This window comes from Rissa tridactyla, chromosome 2 (genome assembly GCF_028500815.1).
Source record: "Rissa tridactyla isolate bRisTri1 chromosome 2, bRisTri1.patW.cur.20221130, whole genome shotgun sequence".
Taxonomy (NCBI): domain Eukaryota; kingdom Metazoa; phylum Chordata; class Aves; order Charadriiformes; family Laridae; genus Rissa; species Rissa tridactyla.
In genome coordinates, this window is record NC_071467.1 from 90,528,883 (window position 1) to 90,547,715 (window position 18,833).

At 39.8% G+C, this 18,833-nt stretch overlaps 1 protein-coding gene across 2 annotated transcripts in view; it reads left to right on the forward strand.

Annotated features, from left to right (window-relative positions):
• MYLK4 (myosin light chain kinase family member 4) overlaps positions 1–18,833 on the forward strand; it is an 85,855-nt gene that overhangs the window by 11,410 nt on the left and 55,612 nt on the right. The window contains exon 2 of one of the 2 annotated variants that reach the window (XM_054192213.1): positions 3,711–3,969. In XM_054192213.1, coding sequence (XP_054048188.1) covers positions 3,711–3,969 — 259 coding nt within the window. Of the gene's footprint in view, positions 1–3,710; positions 3,970–10,663; positions 10,919–18,833 lie in introns of those variants that run through there. The other variant, XM_054192214.1, reaches the window with a different exon arrangement.

The window sequence follows — 18,833 nt, forward strand, 5'->3', positions numbered from 1 at the left end:
GGGAACCTCGCTGGCTTCGAGGGGAGGAAGGGGATAACGGTGCCTTCAGCGCCCACCGCGCCGCGGCGGCTTCCCGCAGGAGCGGAAAGGCCCCTGAGCTCAGAGACCACTATGGTGCCCTGAGGGGAGCCTGCCCTCAGCCCCTGTACTCCCAGTGCACCGTGAGGCCAATTCCTCAGAGGTAGGGGCCCGTCTGCCCCGAGTTATGCCTGTAACCCGTGCTACTGTTTTTCCACCTTGACAGAAAATGTTGAAAAATCTATCTGGGATGTGCAGTGATCCTTCAGGTTGTGATTCTTGGGGCAGCATAGAGTTGTCACTGCCAGCTTCATGGTGTGCAGGTTTCCAGTCAGCGCGCTGCCTCAGAGGGGCTGTGCAAATGTTCAAATGGCCTGAAGGACTGTGGAGCTGCTTCTGGCTCATGCCGATCAATAATCGTCAAGGTCTGTGTATTTTGGGGGTCCACCTGGTTGGTTGTTGAAATGTGTGAAGGCTTTGTTCTCAGTTGCGGAGCTACCAATAATTTTTATTTTAATAATAAAGAAAATACAGCTCTTGTATTACATAGAATGCAGGGCAGGTTGTATTTGAAAGAAAGGCAGAGTAAGCAGTACCATTTGCACCCTAATTTACCACCTCAACTTGACCCGCTGGTAATTCTTTCCACGTTACATCTTGTTTTCTTTCTTAAATTATATATTTAGGTATAATTATATACTGTTACGTAATCGTTCCCAGCTTGTAAAATTCAGGTCAGTCTAATGTCAAGATGTACTGGGAGGTAAACAAGTCTGGCTATTGGCTAACAGTGCCTGTCCCTAGGCTTAAATTTTGAAAATGGCTGATTTGCAAGTGGCCAACGGGTCAGAAATAAAGTTTTTAGTTGAACTGAAGATGGGCGCCAAAGGACTGAGTTTCGAGTGAGGTGCTTTATGGCCCGTCTTGTAAACCTAGTTCTGGACAAAGGGGTTACAATCTAAAAACAGATGGTGAAAGAAAAAGGGATCTTTTTGTGGGTTCTTCTTTTTGGCTAATATCTATTTGCCTGCCCATTTCTATTTCTAACCAGTTTTATAAACATTTACTGTATTGGTTATATTTTTATTGTGCAAATTGATTTAATTTCTGCTATTGAGCAGAAAAAGCAGTAGGAGTGTAGGTATATAACCCTTGTGCATACAGAAAGGCGAGTTTCGTTGTTTTTATGACATGTGTGGTTTCTCAGCATGTAAGTGAAGATGTGTTCATGATGCAAGCTATTTTGCTTAAAGTGAGAGATTGGCTTGCTGAAGACAACCCAGAATAAAGAATCCTCCAGGCCTAAGATGGGGAATGTAAATGATGGGAGGAAGGTTTTCACCCTCCTTTGGAGGAAATGGAGCTGAACACCCATGTGAACATTTTTTTTTTCTTTTTGATTTTTATTAAAAAAGCACCTTTTTATTAAAAAAAGCACCTTATTAGGTGGAAGGCTGTAGCTTCCTATTGCTCAGTGGCACGTGACCAGGGTGGGATTGCTTCTGTGGGACTGTGGAGAAGGCACTTGCAAACAAATTTTGCTGTGTGTACCTCAGAAACCTTCAATTGTTTAGCTTATTGTTTCAGGGATATATTAAGGTAATAACGGGGGAGAGGACAATCATGTTTGGACTCAATCGTAGTCTCTGCTTGGTAAGAGAGCCCAGTAATACCTTCGGGCTTACCATCCCATTAATATTTTCCCCAGATAACTGACCCATTGGTCAGCTTGAAGGAACAACGTGTCCTTTCAGTAGGACATGTCATTCTCATTAGATCAATGGCCACGTTTGGTGGTCATAACCTAGAGGATGATGTGCTCTTTGAAGAGCTATGGAGAGCCTGAATCAGCTTTCCTTGCTTGCAGTAATGTCAGGCCAGAAGTCATGTTCACAGCCAGGTGGCTTTAAGACACTGGGATTTGAGTAGCTGGAGGCATGGAGGCAGTGGGAGGGCATCTGGAAATATTACCTGTTTTTTCTGACAGCTTTGGAGTATGTTGCATCACCCCTTGGGGTGGAGTAGATGAGAGGATCTGTGGAATAATGGCTCAAAGGTTAGACTGAGCCCTTGTGGTATGTCACCTGCAATTTTAAGTGCGTTTAGGAAAACTCAAGAACCTGCTCTTGAGAAATGGGAAGAAAATCTTGTAAAGTGTCCTTTCACCTGAAGGGGATGGAAAGAGACATGACAGCTGGTGACAGAGGCTAGAAACAGCAGACCTGGCATTTTTACATACCAGGTGCATGACTTCTTCAGTTGATGAGTGTTTTACAGTCCTATGCTGGTGTCCCTGCATCTCTCACATTAGCGGCGCACTCTAGGGCTGCATTAATGTGGCAGTAGGAATCTCTTCTGGAAGGCACTGTCTTTTGCTGTCCATCATCTATAAATGTCGCCACTACCAAGCCACCTCCTGTGTCACACACGATAGCATGTGGCATCTCTCGCGTCTGGGAAGAATTTGGAGGGATAACTATGGGCGGTGCAGTTAGTTCATGTAGCAGTACGCATAATCTATTGCATGTGCACAGATGTGGAGTCAAAACACAGGAACATTTTCTGTTGGAAGGTGTTCAGGTAAAAATAACTGATTTAATTGGGTCTCTGGTTGTACACTGAAGGCTGTTTCTCTGTGCTGCTAATGACTGTAAGGTTGTATATACATTCTTAATTAGGCCATATAGTTTATGGCATTTATGCAAGTTAAAATGGAAACCATCAGCCGTGTAATGAGATGGACCAGATTCAGCTTGCTAGAGCTAAAGCATTAGTGCTGTTGTTTGGTATCTGGGTTTCCAGTACAGTGAACGTACAGTCACAGTGTTTTTGTCTGTTATTTCCTGGGTCTACACAGAGTTGCTAAGTGAAATTTTGGAGTAGTTTCTCGTACTCATCTAAAATTAGTTGTGCAAAAGGACATATTTTCCAAGTGTAACCAAGTGATTACTTGCAGGGGGGAGGGACAGATGATGACACCCACCACCTTGCTGTGAAATAAAAGCCCTTCTACAGAGAATTCATCCAAACTAACACCTTGACTTGCAATAACTTTCCATCCATTCTTACTATTAGACAAGCCTTGATGATCCTGTAAGTACTAGGCACAGAATGAGGGCCTACAGTGGGAAGGAACCCAGCTGAGGACTGTGCTCTTCTGCAGCCTTCAACAGAGGGCCCAAAATCACCACTATTTTGGCAGTTACCTATTTCCGTGGTATAGGGTAGTGGGAAGAGAGGCAAGGACTGTGTTCAGGCCTACACCACTTTGTTTAATATCTAAAATCGTAATGGACTTAATAAGAGAGTCCTTGCCTGTCAACTTGCTGGAACTGCAACAGAGAGAAGGAGAACACATTGAAAAACAGGGAACCACTGAAGTGGTTAAAAAGTGGGGAGTGATCCATAAACAAGGTCTGCAAGCAACAGCAATGTGTATTGATTTGATTGAGCTAAATAGTTTCTATGAATAAATTAAATTACATTGTAGCCTGCTTGAATTGTCTGGTGTTGAATGTAGATGAGTAGGTAGAACGGCATCTGTGAACAGCTAGTGCTGTTAACTCTGTTTTGGTTCAGAAAGTAAGAGTTTGGTTCAGAGTTGAAATATAAAATACTGCAACAATGGCAGTTTTCTAAGCTAAAATGCATGAGTAACACTGATCCTTCTTATTTGTCTTTCCTTTGTGCAGCCAAGAAGTAGGAGAAATCAGAAGTTACGAGTGTTCACTGGTTTACGAATCTAAGGTGGAAAAGAAAACAGACAGTAAATTAACTGGGCATAGTATGAAGCTACTAAAGATTAATAGGCTGGAAGAGTTCCATACACGATACAACAGCAACAGACTGGAAAAAACAGCCTTTTTTCAGAGGATGGAAAAAAGGGAGAGGACTAGAAGCTTTCAGGAAGAAAAATTCAGTGAATCAGATCCTGGAACAGAAGATGAAAAGGTAACTAACTAACTGCATAATTAATTTTGTCTTCTCAAAGCTCTATCCCTTTCTTTCAGGCAGTTAAAGAGTTTACTCTGTGTGTTCCCAGTAGAGTTGAATTTTTCATTATCAACTGTAAAAATGTATTGCAGCTGTGAAAGACTGGTCAGCATGTTTGAATCTTTCGGATTCATAGAAACAAGCATGTGTGGTTTTATTCTGGGGCTTATTTACAGCTGGACTTGTATACAGAAATTGTAAAGAAGTTGTGTGGTTCTGCAGCTCTTCAAAATCAGAAGGTAAACATGAATTTTGTTGGATTCATTTTATTTAAAGCATTTGTCCTATCTAACAGTTCTTGAGTTAGTGGGGACTGAATGAACCCCATAGAAAGCGCAGTTTCCCCAGAGGAAGTTAGGCAGCTTTGTCATTTGCTCCCCATTAATGCTGGGGGAGCAGAGCATGGTTCCATGCTGTGTGCCAGGCTTGCAGACCAGTGTTGTCTGGTGTATCTCTGTGCTGCACCTGTCTCCAGCAAGAACGGTGCTGGGCATCATAGTATGGGGTGTCTGGCAGGAAAATGACCCTGTGATCAACCAAAATGTGTTTAGAAATAGCAACACACTTATATTATGGTTTTTCTATGAGAGTCTAGAGGAACCAGTATTTTTATTGACATGTCCTTTAGACAAGAACTAAGAAAACGTGCTTGCAATAGGGCAATGAGAAATTAATTTTACACACCAGCTTGTGAAAAGACGTGAAAAATTGTACTGTGGCTGTTTGTGTGCTGGTTGAGCTGATGTGGTAGAGCAGTTTTTCAAGTATTCCGAATATTTTTTTTGTTCGTATCATACTTTGGAGCATTGGTGTAAAGTAAATTTCATGATGTTTTCATTTGTATTCACAACTCAAGAAGTTTAATTTTTTGTATTTTTTAATCTGCTGGGTCACTTCTGTACAGAATTATTCCAGTCTTCACTAAGGTACTACAATTTTTACTTTGTAGAGACAGAAAATGATTTGTATGTTAAGACAAACAAAGCCTGTCTCATCTAAGCAGGATGTGTTTATTTTAGAGAGCCTCATTTAGTGTTACAGTGAAAATCAGAATTAAAAAAAATAAATCTGTGTGGTCGGGGTATGGAGGATGTTGTTAGCTCTTTTAAGAAGGGTTTCTTCCAGTATGAAAATCACAACTTTTGCAGGTAAGAAAGTAAAAACGGTTGTTGCTGCCACGGAGTTCTTCCTTTGAGTTTTGTCCTGTTAGAGTTAAGAAAAAGGCTACACAAGCTGCTTTGCTTATGTTAATGTATCTTAGTTTGATGACAAATTGCAGATAGTAGCTAAGGTAGGGGGATTTTCCATCACTCTCTGCTGCAAAAACTCTTAATGTTTTCTCCTTCAATCTAATGGTTGGAACTCGCTCTTTTTTAGGAGCACTGTAAGAAAAGGCAGGGAGAGTTTGGAGGTGCAGTAGTGCAGAAAGGAATAGGTTTAAAAGATGAACAGCTGGTGGCTAGTTGCAAGCTGGAGAAATAGCTCTGTATTCCCATTTTAGCTCATCAGTCTCCTGGGGACAAGACTTCAAAGGTGAAAGGCAGTCCAGCTGAACTCTGGTAATATACCTTACTGGTGTGAGGTTTCGAGATACATAAACATTAGTTATATTTGTCCTAAGCTTTTACAAGCTTAGAAGTTAATTGCAAAACTTAACTTTCACACTAATTTTTTAGGAATTTCTCAATGGGATACAGAATTGGGCCCTAGCTGTGCCATTAATGTTGATGAAAGAAAAGCCAAGAGCTTCCTTTGAAAGGTCTTAGCTTGCTCTGCTTGCCCGATGAATAGGTTTATTGATTGGGAAAGGAAGGAAAGAAGATTGTGCTGGCAGGAAATACAGTAAACTTTGCTCAGATGTATGCACTTATATGTGTATGCTTGTGGGCATATGCATGTAATTTCTGTGGATGAAGTCCTGCTCACTTTGAAAGCAGTGACAAAACATCTATTCACTGCAATGGGAGTGGGTTGCAACTCAGGAGACCATCTAGAAGAGACTGATCAAACGGTGTATTTGCTGGAAAAAATGATTATTCTGAGACTAAGTGATTATAATTACAGAAGAAAATGATCCCCTTCCTCAAGCCTGCTATTTTTCTAGATATGTTTTTTAAAAAATAAGCAAACACAGTTCTCATCTTTCAGTACAATATATTCTTGCAACCCCCATCCCCCCAGTCTAAAAAAGAAAGGGACTTGCCAGAGCCATTAAAATACAACTACGGGAAGCAAACCCAGCAATTGTTGAACATCAATTATGAATAATGACTTTACAGTGTAATGTACGTCTTGGTGCTGCGAACAAGCTGTGGTGTTGCAGTCCTCTAGATGGCACCCTTTGCCACAGCAGCTCTCCACCAGGACCATTTGCTCTTGGAGAGGGTGACTCAAAATAAGTCGTGGCAAAACCGCTCTTTATCTTGTTTTACATGTGTTTTGTTCAGAATGTCCTCTTGCCCCCAGTTTGTACAGTTGGCAGCATCTGGCTTTGTATCTCGGCTAGGTTTTGTCTTCACGAATGAACACAAAGTTTTGCTTCAGGTGATATGTTATCAAGTGAGAGACACTTTGTTTTATAGGAACAGTTTTCATGTGTGAGAACCAGATTTAAAAAAAGACTGAAAATACAGATCTGTCCTTGACGCATTGCACTGGACAGCTGCACCAAGGGGTTGTGCTGGTCCAAGGGAGGAGGTGGCACAAGGTAGGAACAACTGTGGAAAGGTAAACCCACCTCTTTTGACAATAGCACCAGCTTACACAAAGGTAAATTGATTGTGAAACTATTGCACAAATTATCCAGCTGCATTAGCTCCTCGTGGTCTCCACGTACCCCAACTAGACTGCTTCTGATGGCCCAGCCAAAGCTGCAAGCTGGTGGTCAGCAAATCTGCAGTCTTTTCCTTCTGGCTCTGTCCTTGTAAATTATGGGTGTGAGAATACAATTCAGTTTGATTTTGAATTGCTACCTGAAATTAGGGCACGAACTCCCTCTCCCCAATAACCGTTCAGTTTTAAGTACTGTAAAGTGATCTTCTTCAGGCTTAGGGACTTGTTTTTAAACTGTGTCTCCATGATTCAGATGTATGAAGCTTCACTCTTTTCTACTAGCAGTAGAAAAGCAATGGAAGTAACATTAGTAACATACTTTAGAAGCTCCTAGGCTGGTATTTACCAAGTTAATAACAAAAGTAACCCAGCCACATTGTATAATAATTACATGACCACTTTTTCAGGAGAACAATGTTAAATAAACATTCAACAAAAGCTAAATCTAGCTGTAAGTGAAGCTTCAAAGCTTTCTGAACTCTGGCAGACCACCCAGGGAACGAGATTGGAAATTCAGGGTCTCTCTGCAAGCATAATGCCACTGCTCTTAAAGTTTTTGCAACCTAGAGAGCTATAGCTACAGCTGCAGTTCCTGTGGTTGAACTATTACTAGTTGACAGTGTAATAGTAGGGTTTCTGGATCTTCTCAACTTGCATCTGCAAGGATTGGCCATTACCTTGACTTACCATCCATCTCTTTTACTTATTTGCTATGTGGTGCCAATACATTCATTCATGAGGGTAATATGCTGTGACAGGAGAGATGCTCCCTGTGCATGGACATCAGCAAGCTTTCCTTTGGAGGTGTAAGCATTGTGAAGGACCTTTAGCTAGAGCTCAGATACAGCTGAACTAGTCTGGGTAGTGCATTGCTTGCTGTCCACCAAGCAGTGGTGACTGATTGCTTGCACACTTACAGTCTGCTGTAAAATGGAAAGAAAAGGCATTGGTAAAACTCATTGATTTAAATGTTTCTTTTACTATGATTGAACCTTACATTTGCAGAGTTGTACTCTAGTCATTTACTGCAGCTCAGTTCATAAGATAAGATGTATAACATTACTTAAACTGCAGTTTTATGTACCAGAATAGAATTTCTCCCATTATTAGTAAACATAAATGCGAATCCTAACATCTGCTAAAAAAATGTGACTTTGTCATTTGCAACCTACTGTTGTATAAGAAATAACCTCTAGTAGCTCTACTGCCCTTGCTGTCCTCTTTGAAACAACAGAATTGGCAAGAAGCAAAGCTGCTCTTTCCTTACTGCCGTATTTCAGAGCTTCTTAGTCCTGCTCTTAAAAGGAAACCATAGTGTAATATGGATTAAACCTCCCACTAGCTAGTTTTATTTTAATAGATAGTTGCAATGCCAGTTCATTTTGAATTTCTGGAGATGTTTGGAGTACTTTGAGTTCAGGACACAGATGTTTATTTTCTTGTTTGTTTTTGGTTTTGTTTTTTTTTTAACAAAGGTGGAAAAAATACTTCTCATTAGTACTTTGTTTCTTGAGTTGGCAATACAATTTTCCATGCAAAAGTATCCCTTTGATGATATTCTGAAAACAGTTTAAGGACAAACTTTTAAATATTTAGCCAGCTGGAACTGTTGGATATACTCAATGTGTTCAGTTAAGCTAGGCCTGGGGATGGCCAATTGTCCTCTAATTCCTTGTCTCCAGCCAGAATGGGATCAGCCTTATCTCCTTTGAGTCCTCTTTCTCCCTCTTGACCACTGCCACAATTTCTCTAGCAGTTACTTTCTCTGCAGCCTCTGTGTTGGAAATGACAGTGGTTATGGCATCTTTGCAAGTTGCTTTCTCCAGGCCAGGCCAGAGTCATGGCAGTATTTTGAACAGGGAACAAAATGATCACGGTTGCATAATTTAAGCCAAAATAACTTTCCTCTGCCCCCAAACACTGTTCAAGATATTGATCTAAATATTTTGACAGAAACCTATTTCTTGTTTTAAAATTTGAATCAAGAACGACTCTTTTAACAAAATCCTGCAAGGGGCTCCGTACATTTGCAGTGGGACTTCTTAACTAACGAAGAGATCAAAACCCTCAAGGCTTTATTCAGCCTTGAAATTAAAGCACCACGTCTAAAGCTTGGCTTGGTATGGTCAGAAAAGTGTAAGTGGACTTCAGCCAAGTTTGGGCCCAGTTTTTTTTACCAACCTCCTTTCCAGCTTGCTTGAAATGCTGTCAACAGGCATCATGTTGCCAGCCTCAGCCTGGCACAGCTTTACAGAATATCCCTTCTGTGGTGCACTCTACAGGTCCCAAATTTATGGCACTCTGTTGTTGTGTGGCAATGTGTGTAATTCCATGATTTCAGGCAGCTTTGTTTTACTTAATGCTCCCAGTTCCCATACCTGTGAGAATATATATCTGTCTGTCCCAGAAAGAAAGAGAGGAGTACCAAGGTTTCCCGACTGAAAAAAAAAAACAAACCCACAACTAAACCCACCCTCCCCAACATAACAACTACATAATAACTCAAAATGTGACTTGAGAGTGCTCTGAAGTCTCAGAAGCCAGAAATTGACTAAGGAAAGGACAACAGTCACCATAATTTTTTTAATCTCTTGAATTTTTTTAAATAATGCCATGATTTTTGTGGTTTGATTTGTGAAGTTTTAGTACTTGAGATTTCCGGTACTCATATTTCTCCACACCCAGAGGGAGTGTTTTAAATTCTTTGCTTTTTCACCTCCAATAAGATAAATACATAAGCAGAGAAGAAATGGCAGCGTTTCTTCTTACTGCTTCATCTTCCACAATGACTGTTAGTGCTCTGTAATTATGGGCACCTGTTGCACAGAAGATGTATAATCCTTATATATAAGGATTATAAGGATATATATATAAAAGGAGATATATATATGTAAGGATTCCTTCTTTATATATAGACCAAAGACCTTATGTAATCGTCCTTCACAATCCTTATATATATATATCCTCATGTATAAGACAATAAACCATGACACGCTTTCTTCCTCAGATTTTTAGTTTTCTATCTTTAGAAGTAAACCAGCTTCCCTGGGTTTATAATGAAGCTGGTAGCAGGACTTTTTATTGAAGTTGCTTACCATTTCCAGTTTTAAGATCCTGTTTTCAGTTGTTAAAAAATTTCCCGGGTTTTGGCTGCTCAAGCCAAAATTTTCCATGCAGAATTTGCATCACATTGAATTACTTGGAAAAATTCAGCAAAATCAGTCTATCTGTTTCTGGAAATTTTTGGGGAAAGAAGTTACCTTGATGATATTGAAAGTTTCACATCCCTGTGGTTGAAATGATTGTGCATGTCCATCCTTTAGATTAAGGACTTGATGGGTGGCAGGTGAGCAGATGCTGGATGTGAGATGGAGGGACAGCTAGGATACACTTTCTGCATGGTGGTGGTTTTGATATGGGAGCAATGTAGACAGACTGCAAGCATGGGAGCAAAAGGGACTGCAGACAATAAAGCCATGGCATTTCAAACTGACCTTCCTATGCATGTGCACCATGATGCATTTTAAGTGATTGTCTTGAATATGGCTATTTGGGTATTTTTTTCCCCATTTCTTGTCTATTTAGAGGGAAAAAAAATGACCAGTGGCCTGAATCGCTAACTGCAAAGGGATTGCACTAACAGTTTGCTTTCATTTGAGAAGTTCTGGGATGTCAGAGTAATTGCCTTTCAAGTCCGTGCAATACACATCTCATGTGTAGATCCCTGCACCTGTTTCTCGCTTGTCAGTAGGCCATCACTCCTTTTCCTTATAGGTTCAGGGAATGTGTTGAAGTGTGAGATGGGATCCTGCTGTGTCTCTGAGCCTTGTCTAGCTAGGTGGTACTTACAGAGCTGGGGAAGGTTTTGAGGGTGCCTGCCAAATAGCATCTGCTAGAGCAGGAGAACCAAGTTAATCAGTTGATTAAAAATAAAGGCATGGATCTACCCCTGCAAAGAAATGCTGCCTGGATTGCAGGTAGTTTCTGCCTTTTGGCTTCGTATCTCTGGCACACCTTGTGGACTGTGTTAAGCTGTGGAAGAAAGAAAGGGATCCCTGCATCTGGAAATACACAGGTAGTAGATATACTTTTAATAAGTTAGATATATTTCACTGATCAGCACTGATATTGTTTAACTAGATGAATGCTGCTTGTGTTCAGATGTAGCCAGTTAAACCTATCTGTTCTTTCACAGAGCAGCACATATTCCTTTCTTTTTGAGGGTCCCTCTATCAGTAAATCCTAGACAGCTGATGTGCTTTTCAGGAAGGTGCATCTCTTCCCTTGGTGTCGGGGTGCTTTATTTTGCCATTAAAACATGATGCATCCTCTAGTGACCTCTACTGGGTGCAGTACAAGGGACTGCCTCAGGGTTACCCACTTTCACCACCGTGGGAGCCAGGTTGCCAGCCCTTCTTGTTGTGGGACTCTGAGATCCCACTAATGCTCATGCCTGTTATTTTCCTGTTGTTGTCAGGTGAATGTAGCATTATCTCCCCAAAGAAGTAGTATCACTAGTTATTACATCACTAGATGTTGCAGTCAAAGATAGTATGTATGTTTGCTGTGGTTAGACAGAAGGTAATACAGTGCTGTGATGACTCATTGTGTTTCAACTCAAGAGCTATTAGAAGAATTCTTAAAAGGAAGCATTGCTTAAACAAAAGAAATATATGAATTTAGAAAGGCAGAAAGGAGGGCACTTGTTCTAAAGCAGGTCAAAGGATGAAGATTGCCAGAATGCTTAGGATTTTAATTAGTTTGCTGTAAATTAAATTTTTCTTCCTTCCTGTGAAGGCATCCACCTGCAGAATCTCAAAACTGATTTCATGTCAAAGGTTTGAGATCTGAAAAATCTGCGACCTCACACTTGCATATTCTTCTAGTACTATTGGCCAAAAGAGACATGACCTAGTGTGAACATATAACGGAATTTTTCACACATTGTGTGAGAAGCTTGAAGGACAGTGATAAGGAGAACTGGAATATTACTACACATATAAGCACTCAAGATTAATAAGATTCATAAAGAAATTGAAGAAAGAACACACACACACACAAGTGTAGAATTCTTTGTATACTCTACCTAAGTTTGATGACCTAAAAACTCATTGTATGAAGGTCCTTTAATCCATCAGAAAAATTGTTCTTTCAGAAATCTGTACTAGTATTTTTCTGAGTAAAAACAAACCAGCCAGGTTTTATTAAGGTTTTTTTGATACTGTTTCCATTTATACTGTTTCTGCTTCTATGACATATATGCATGGATAACTAGAAAGAAAGGAAAAACTAAGGCGACACTCAGAAAGTAAAAACATGTTAGAAATGTTTGTATGCATGTTGCTAATTAATTTGGTAGTTTCAGTTACGGAATTATTTTTTTTTTTAGAAGTTCCGTTTAAGTAAAGATCTTTAAGTCCATTCTTCAGCCAACTTGATAGAAGATGAAGAGCTAGCTGTTCAGTACCATACTGTTGAGGAGAGTACAGCTCTGTTGAATGTAAAGTTCAGTCACATTCAATTATTGAAACTGCTAATAGTGTATAATTGTGAATTTCATGCAAGTTAGTCAAACAAGAGTGGTAAAGAGAAGATAACTAATAGACACACTAGTACTCTGTTCTTTATAGAAAGTAGTTTCTGTAGATTCAATGGCAAATAAAAAAAAAAACCAAGTCTGTGGTTGGTAGTTTGCATTTTGCCTCTGATGCAGTCTGAGGCTGTTACAGCACTCACAGATGAGCTTGAAAAAAGATGTACTTTTTTGTTTATGCCTAGCTCACGAAGATTTTGCATTTTTTCTTGAGGGAATTATAATTTGTAAGGAAAAAGAAGTTCATTTCATTCCACTGTCCTTTTTTTTTTTTTTGCACTTCTACTGTTTTGCTACTGTCAACTTATTTTCCAGTTTTTAAGAGCTAAAGCCAGTGCATTAAATGGTACTTGCTAGCAAGAGATCTATATCCATTGCACTGCGAAGAAAACAGATTTTAAAATGCCCTGTGTTAAGACTAACAAAGGTTGCTTTCTAGTCCTTATCTGCACTAAAGTATTTTTTTAATGAATTTTGCATAAGTTGGTGACTGTCAGAGCTCTTTGCCGGTTTTGTTGCACACATTGTGAACCCACTTGAAATTCAGAGTTGTAACATCTGTCAGACATTTCGGTTTTGGTTGTTCTGCATGTAAGTTACATACTTTCTTTTGAGTTAAAAGGTCTGTCGTGAAGTGCAAGTTTCTAAGGCTCTTTCCTAAGTCTTCGTGCATAGAAAAGTGGCATGAACTCACAAGTATTTCAAGAGTGGGGCAAGCGTCCTTGCCAGGGACTGGCAGTAGGGCTGTGCTTGTGCATGGACTCCTGGATAATCTGAATCCTTAGCTTTGGGAGGAAATGAGCCAACAGCAGCCTGAGACCAAGACTGCTGTGTTATCTCAGGACCCTATGGCATGTTCATTCCATGTTCATCCTTCCCCCTCTCTGTCTAGAGGAGTATTGTTATTAACTGCAAGTAAACTGTTCCTAGAGCTCCCTTGTTCCTGTGCATGCTGATATGTGTCCTGTGGCTCTCAAACCTGTGAAGGTTTGGACACATGGCTGGTGTGATCAGAAAGGCTGGTGATCTCTACCAGAGTTCATATTTGAGAATGGTAATTCCTTGAACTCCCGAAGTGAGGAGAGAAGGCGAATGGGATCTAAAGAGCTCTATGGGTCTTGCTCACTTTTCTGTGGTTCTGGGGACAATGTGAGTTTGGCTTCCTAATGGAGCGTGAGGGAACAGTGCTGCCCTTTGGTCATGATGGTCCTTCCTCAAAGCCGCGTTAATCGAGAAATAAAATGTAGAGCTATAACAAGTAACTTTCAGTAAATCCGTTTTCTCTCTGCATGTGATAGTACAGCAGAATACTACTGCCAGTGGCAGGTACTTGTGGTAAGCCTGTATCTGTTCAGTTGATTGTAAAGGCCTTTGGTAATAATTATGTGTGTTATTATGAGCAAGGAGAGACCCTAACTGAGATTGTGTGCGGCACAGTACAGGTCAAATCCACTCCACAGAACTCATTGTCTGAACAGCTGGCTAAGGGAGAGGTAAAATAAGAAACAGGGACAGAGCGTGGATGAATAGTCTCTTCAGGTCACGCTCTCAGTCAGTGACATCCATATAGAGACATCTGTAAAATGGAAATGAAATTGCTGACTCTCTGTCTAGTATGCTCTTTACATAGCTATATGCTGAGATCTGAGGGGAAGCATGCCTCTGAACCCTCAGCCTACTGGATCCCAGCCATTTCCTGAATGTTGGTTACTTTGTGAAGGTCCTGCACACCGTTTCATCCAGGATCTAAAATTTCAAAAATCTGTAGCAGCTTCTAGGTGTTTTCTTTATTTTTCTGGTGTTCATTTACATGCAGTTCACTCCTTCCTTCCCCAGTTTATTCTCCTTGGTTTTTATTTAGATCCTATGAATATTGTGGTGAGAGGTTCATCACAACCTTTGGAATATGTGACTGTTAAAACATACGAAAATGAGATGAGTTTTGAAACAGCAAAGGCCTAGATATTTATTTCAGTGTAAAAAATGTTGAATCTCATTTGTCTTCCCTTAAAAACTCCTCTTTGACCTTAGATGCATGGTTTAGCAAAGAATTCATTTAGCCATGATCATTCAAAAGTGTCTCGTTACAGGTTACCTACCCAGCCAATTTGTAATATACACGGAGGTGCAGGGAGGTACATCCAGACCATCCCTGTGACCTTTCTGTTCTGGCACCTTGTGCAATGTCCAGTGGACACATTTAGCAGAAGTCACGGTGCAGTAGAAGTGACTTTCCAATGCTGGGCACAGTGTGAGGATTCCAAACAAGGGCCCTTGCATAGGAGAGGTCACATTTCTGTCACCTCGAACGGAAACCTCATGTGTAATGAGCACTTGGAGGAGTTGAGTAGCTTCATTTTTCCCCATATATGGACAATCCAATGTTAATTCCTGGTGTTTAGTCCTTCTGTGTTTGCTGAAAATGGTTTCTTTTTCACTCCTGAGTTAAACAAATTGCTTAATTGCTTATATTGAAAACATAACTGTTTGTTAGGCATTGTATAGTATATAAGGGAGGATTTTTTAGGTACTAAGTAGTCAGATACTTTTAAGTGGTTGATCAACATTTACAAAGGAAATTCCTGACAGAAATAAAAATGTCCTCTATAATATGACCTTATGCTAAAGAAAGCACACAGGATGTTTTTATAATACACATAAAGGAATTTGTTATTGATACTAAAAAAGAGGAGAGAGAGAGTGTTTTTCCATAGTTCCCTCTCTTCAAGGCTAATGAAGCAGACAAAATACACATGATACACGAAATATCCCTAACTCCAAGCCTGGACTAAACAGTGATGGAGCAGATACGTGGGCAGATAGGTTTAATTTCAGCTATGACCCTATCTAGTTATGAGCCTGTCTAGTTGACCTCTATCTTAAATAGCAACTGTAGTTGGAGGCGATAGGAGAAAATTACAGCCTTTTATCTTTATCTTAACACTTCCTGCTGCCTTTCTGAAATTCGTGGTAGACCCATTTTTGGTAGTTCTAAATCTGGAGAAATCGCTTTAAGCCTCTTGGTTCTGTATGTTTTAGGCCATTCAGTGGCATCCTAGGTCTCCTGTTTATACCTACTCTATGTATTTCTTCCAACTCATATGTCAACAGGGCTTTATTGTGGTTTAATAAGAAACCTATTCTATTCTATAAGAAGAGAAATGTACAGTACGGAACTGTAGCTTGCTGGTGAGGGCATCTAAAGAGTTGGAGGGTGTGAACCTAAGTCCATATAGTACCACTAAAATAGAAGAATGAACAAAATTAAGAAGATTAGGACAAATTAATCAGACCAATTGACTAAAACTATTAACTTACATTTCTATAAAGAGGTATTTTTATTTTGGTCACTTCTAATCCTCTAAACTGTCCTTCTTTCAAGATAATATTCTAGTCACTAAAAGGCAGATCTCTCTCCCTGTTGCAGCTTTCCAGCACGACATCCAAGATCTATATCTTTAAACTCTGTTGTGTATGTGCTTCATTTTTAGTTGTAGAATAACTCACTGTCTTAAAATAGAGACATGTGCAAAGATATGGATTTGTCCAAATACTTAAATTTCCCAGGTTTTTGAAGGCATTTTCTCTTCATTGTCCTGATTCCACATGCAACTACTGCCTCTCCTGTCATGTTAGTTACTGGATTCATTAAACACAGTATTTACAGTGCTTTCCTTGCTGTAAGGAGAACACCTTGTATACATAATGCTACATAATAAAATATGTATTTCAAATCTTTATTATAAAGTTGTACAACAAATACAAGTTGTAAATTTAACTGTGAGTCACTGCTACTCCAGAGAACAAGCATGAACATCTTTAGCTAGGAATTCGTGGTTGTAATTCCTAAGAAGTCAAACAGATTTTATTTAATGATCTTCTTAAAGAATCCCTATGAAATATTTTCTGCCACCAATTGCTAGCAGATTGATTCAAACTGTGAGGGTTAGTATGGGACTTGTAAAGAAAGCTTGCGTGATGCCTCTTTGCACTATTGCTGGTTAATGCCTGTGCTGTGCATGGTCCCCGTGCTTCATTAGCAGTAATTTCATGCGTGGTTAGATAGTTCAGGAGGCCAGCTCAGGATGAGCATTTGCTCGTTATGTCCTTAGGCAACACAAAGTTTCACTGCATTAGGGATTATTTATGGACGCTGTACGTGAGTGACAGTTGTCACATCAGAGGCTTGACAGTCGTAAGTAGGCAGGCCGTTACAGAACTTTATGGAGAGGCAGGGGCTCAGGGGGATGGAAAGAAGCACCCAAGGTCACCCAGCAGATCTGACCGAAGCAGGGCTATAAGCCAGATTTTCTGACTTCCAGGCTGGGTCCTGAGGCATACTGCTACTGCAGCGTGACCCCCTTGCAAGGAAGGAAATGTCTTCCTTATCACACCTGTTTCTTATGTCTGGATTTGTATTCTCTGGCACACATTGTATGAAAGCCTTCGTGTTATTAGCTAGCATTTGCCAAGTGTGTGGGAGATTATTTTTTTTTTTTCCCCACAAATTCTTCAGTCATCTCCATTTCAGCATCATGTGACTTGTGGTAGAGAAAATTGGCTTCTTGGTGATCTCTGGGTTCCAAAATCAGTGGAATGCTTAATTGAAAGAATATGGGTGCGTAATAATGATTTAAGCTCTATTTCCAGATCTGCCAAGTTGCCCATAGTTCCCAGGATCTCCTACATCTGGAATTATACCCTTAATGTATGCAGAATCTGGAACTATGAACAGTTTTCCAAAATATTCAGCAGACACCAAAGAAAAAAATAGACTCTTAAAAATACACCCCCCCCCCATTATCTTTCACTTACATTTGATTTTAGAAACTGCATTTTGTGTTTTAGCTTGGAAATCATCATAATTTATAGGGACCCATCAATGCAAGGAAGGTCAAGAAGAAAAGTGCATGTCTGTAGTGTTAGATAGGCAGTTTATCAGCATGAATTTGGAATGGGAATTAATTTGAGTGTCAAATGAAACACTGAGGTTTATGCCAAATAAACATTTTCTAGAAAAAAAACCCCAAAACATTGCTTTGGAGCATCTGTTTATCCATTGTTCAGTATCTGTCTTGCTTTTTTTCTTCTCAGCTTATAAAGCCATGCTTCCTTTGGTTTTTGTGGTACTCCACTGTAGTCCAAAAGAGTCGTTCAGTATTAGAAAGAACTAGGTGAAACTGAAGTGTAGCTTTCTGAACTACATAAGACATTTAAAGTACTGCTATCTGTTGGTCAATTATAATTGCAAACAAGCAAGTACTGTTTGGTTTAGTGAAAACCTAAGATTTTCTACCTTCCAGTAAACTAAAATGACACGCTAAGGGATATGGTTGGAAATGTTTCACCATGTGGTGGTCATGGATTACACATTATTTACAGTGAGCCTATTCACATGCTTGAAGTTAAGCATGTGCTGAAATGCTTTGTTAAATCAGGGTTGTTAGGTATTATGAATTTATTTGCACTGAAGTTGAGCATACATCCAGTAAAAAGGCAATTACTCTTTCAAGGAGCTCATATTCTATGTGTAAATAAAAAAAAATGGAGAATGACGCAATAAAGCAATGAAGTTGTTCAATGAATTTGTCGCTAGCCTCTGCTTAACGGATAGAATGTTTTAATCATGTCAGAGGATTTTTTTCAAACTTCATTCTGCAGTGTTTGGTTTCTGTTAGGATTTTGGTGTAGTGTGGATTGTGTGATAAGCCTTCTGTTGCTGATTCCTTGAATTAGGTTAAAGTGCGAAAGAATAAAGGGAAAGCTAAAAGATGAATTGGGGGAGCAAAGAAAAGCTGGCCCCTTTTTATTTTCTTTTTAAATTGTCAGAGAGCCAGATAGCTTTTCTTTTACACAAGTTCTCCATTTGGATCAAACCAGGCCAAACTCCTTTGGACTTATTCTGGTTGACACAAGCCAAAAATTGGTCTGCTGTGTTTCACTGAGCAGAAAATAAAGAAACCTGCATTAGGATGATTCCCTCTCCCCACCAAAAAGTGGAATTTCAGTACATAAAATGTTCGTTTCAGATAAAACTTGCCCAGCTGCCACTGATTCATTGTCAGAATTGTGGTCAAATGGGAGTTTTGGTTGTATCCCTGGAATGTAAATTCTTTGGTTTATGAAGCTGGATTATTTTTTTTTAAACCGTTAGGAACTAGCTGGGGACATTTCTCTTTATTCTTTTCCAGTGCTTCCATACTTATTTTCCCTGAAAGTGAACCCCTACAATATGGGAGACAGGAACTTGGACTAACATCCCTTTACTGTCGGAGCATCAGTTTAAAATCTGTAATGTATATAGTATATATGCACTGCTATCTGATTTGAATGGGGTGGGCTAGGAATCGCTTGAAAGATTGTTCACAGTAATGGTCATTGAATGCAATGAAAAGAG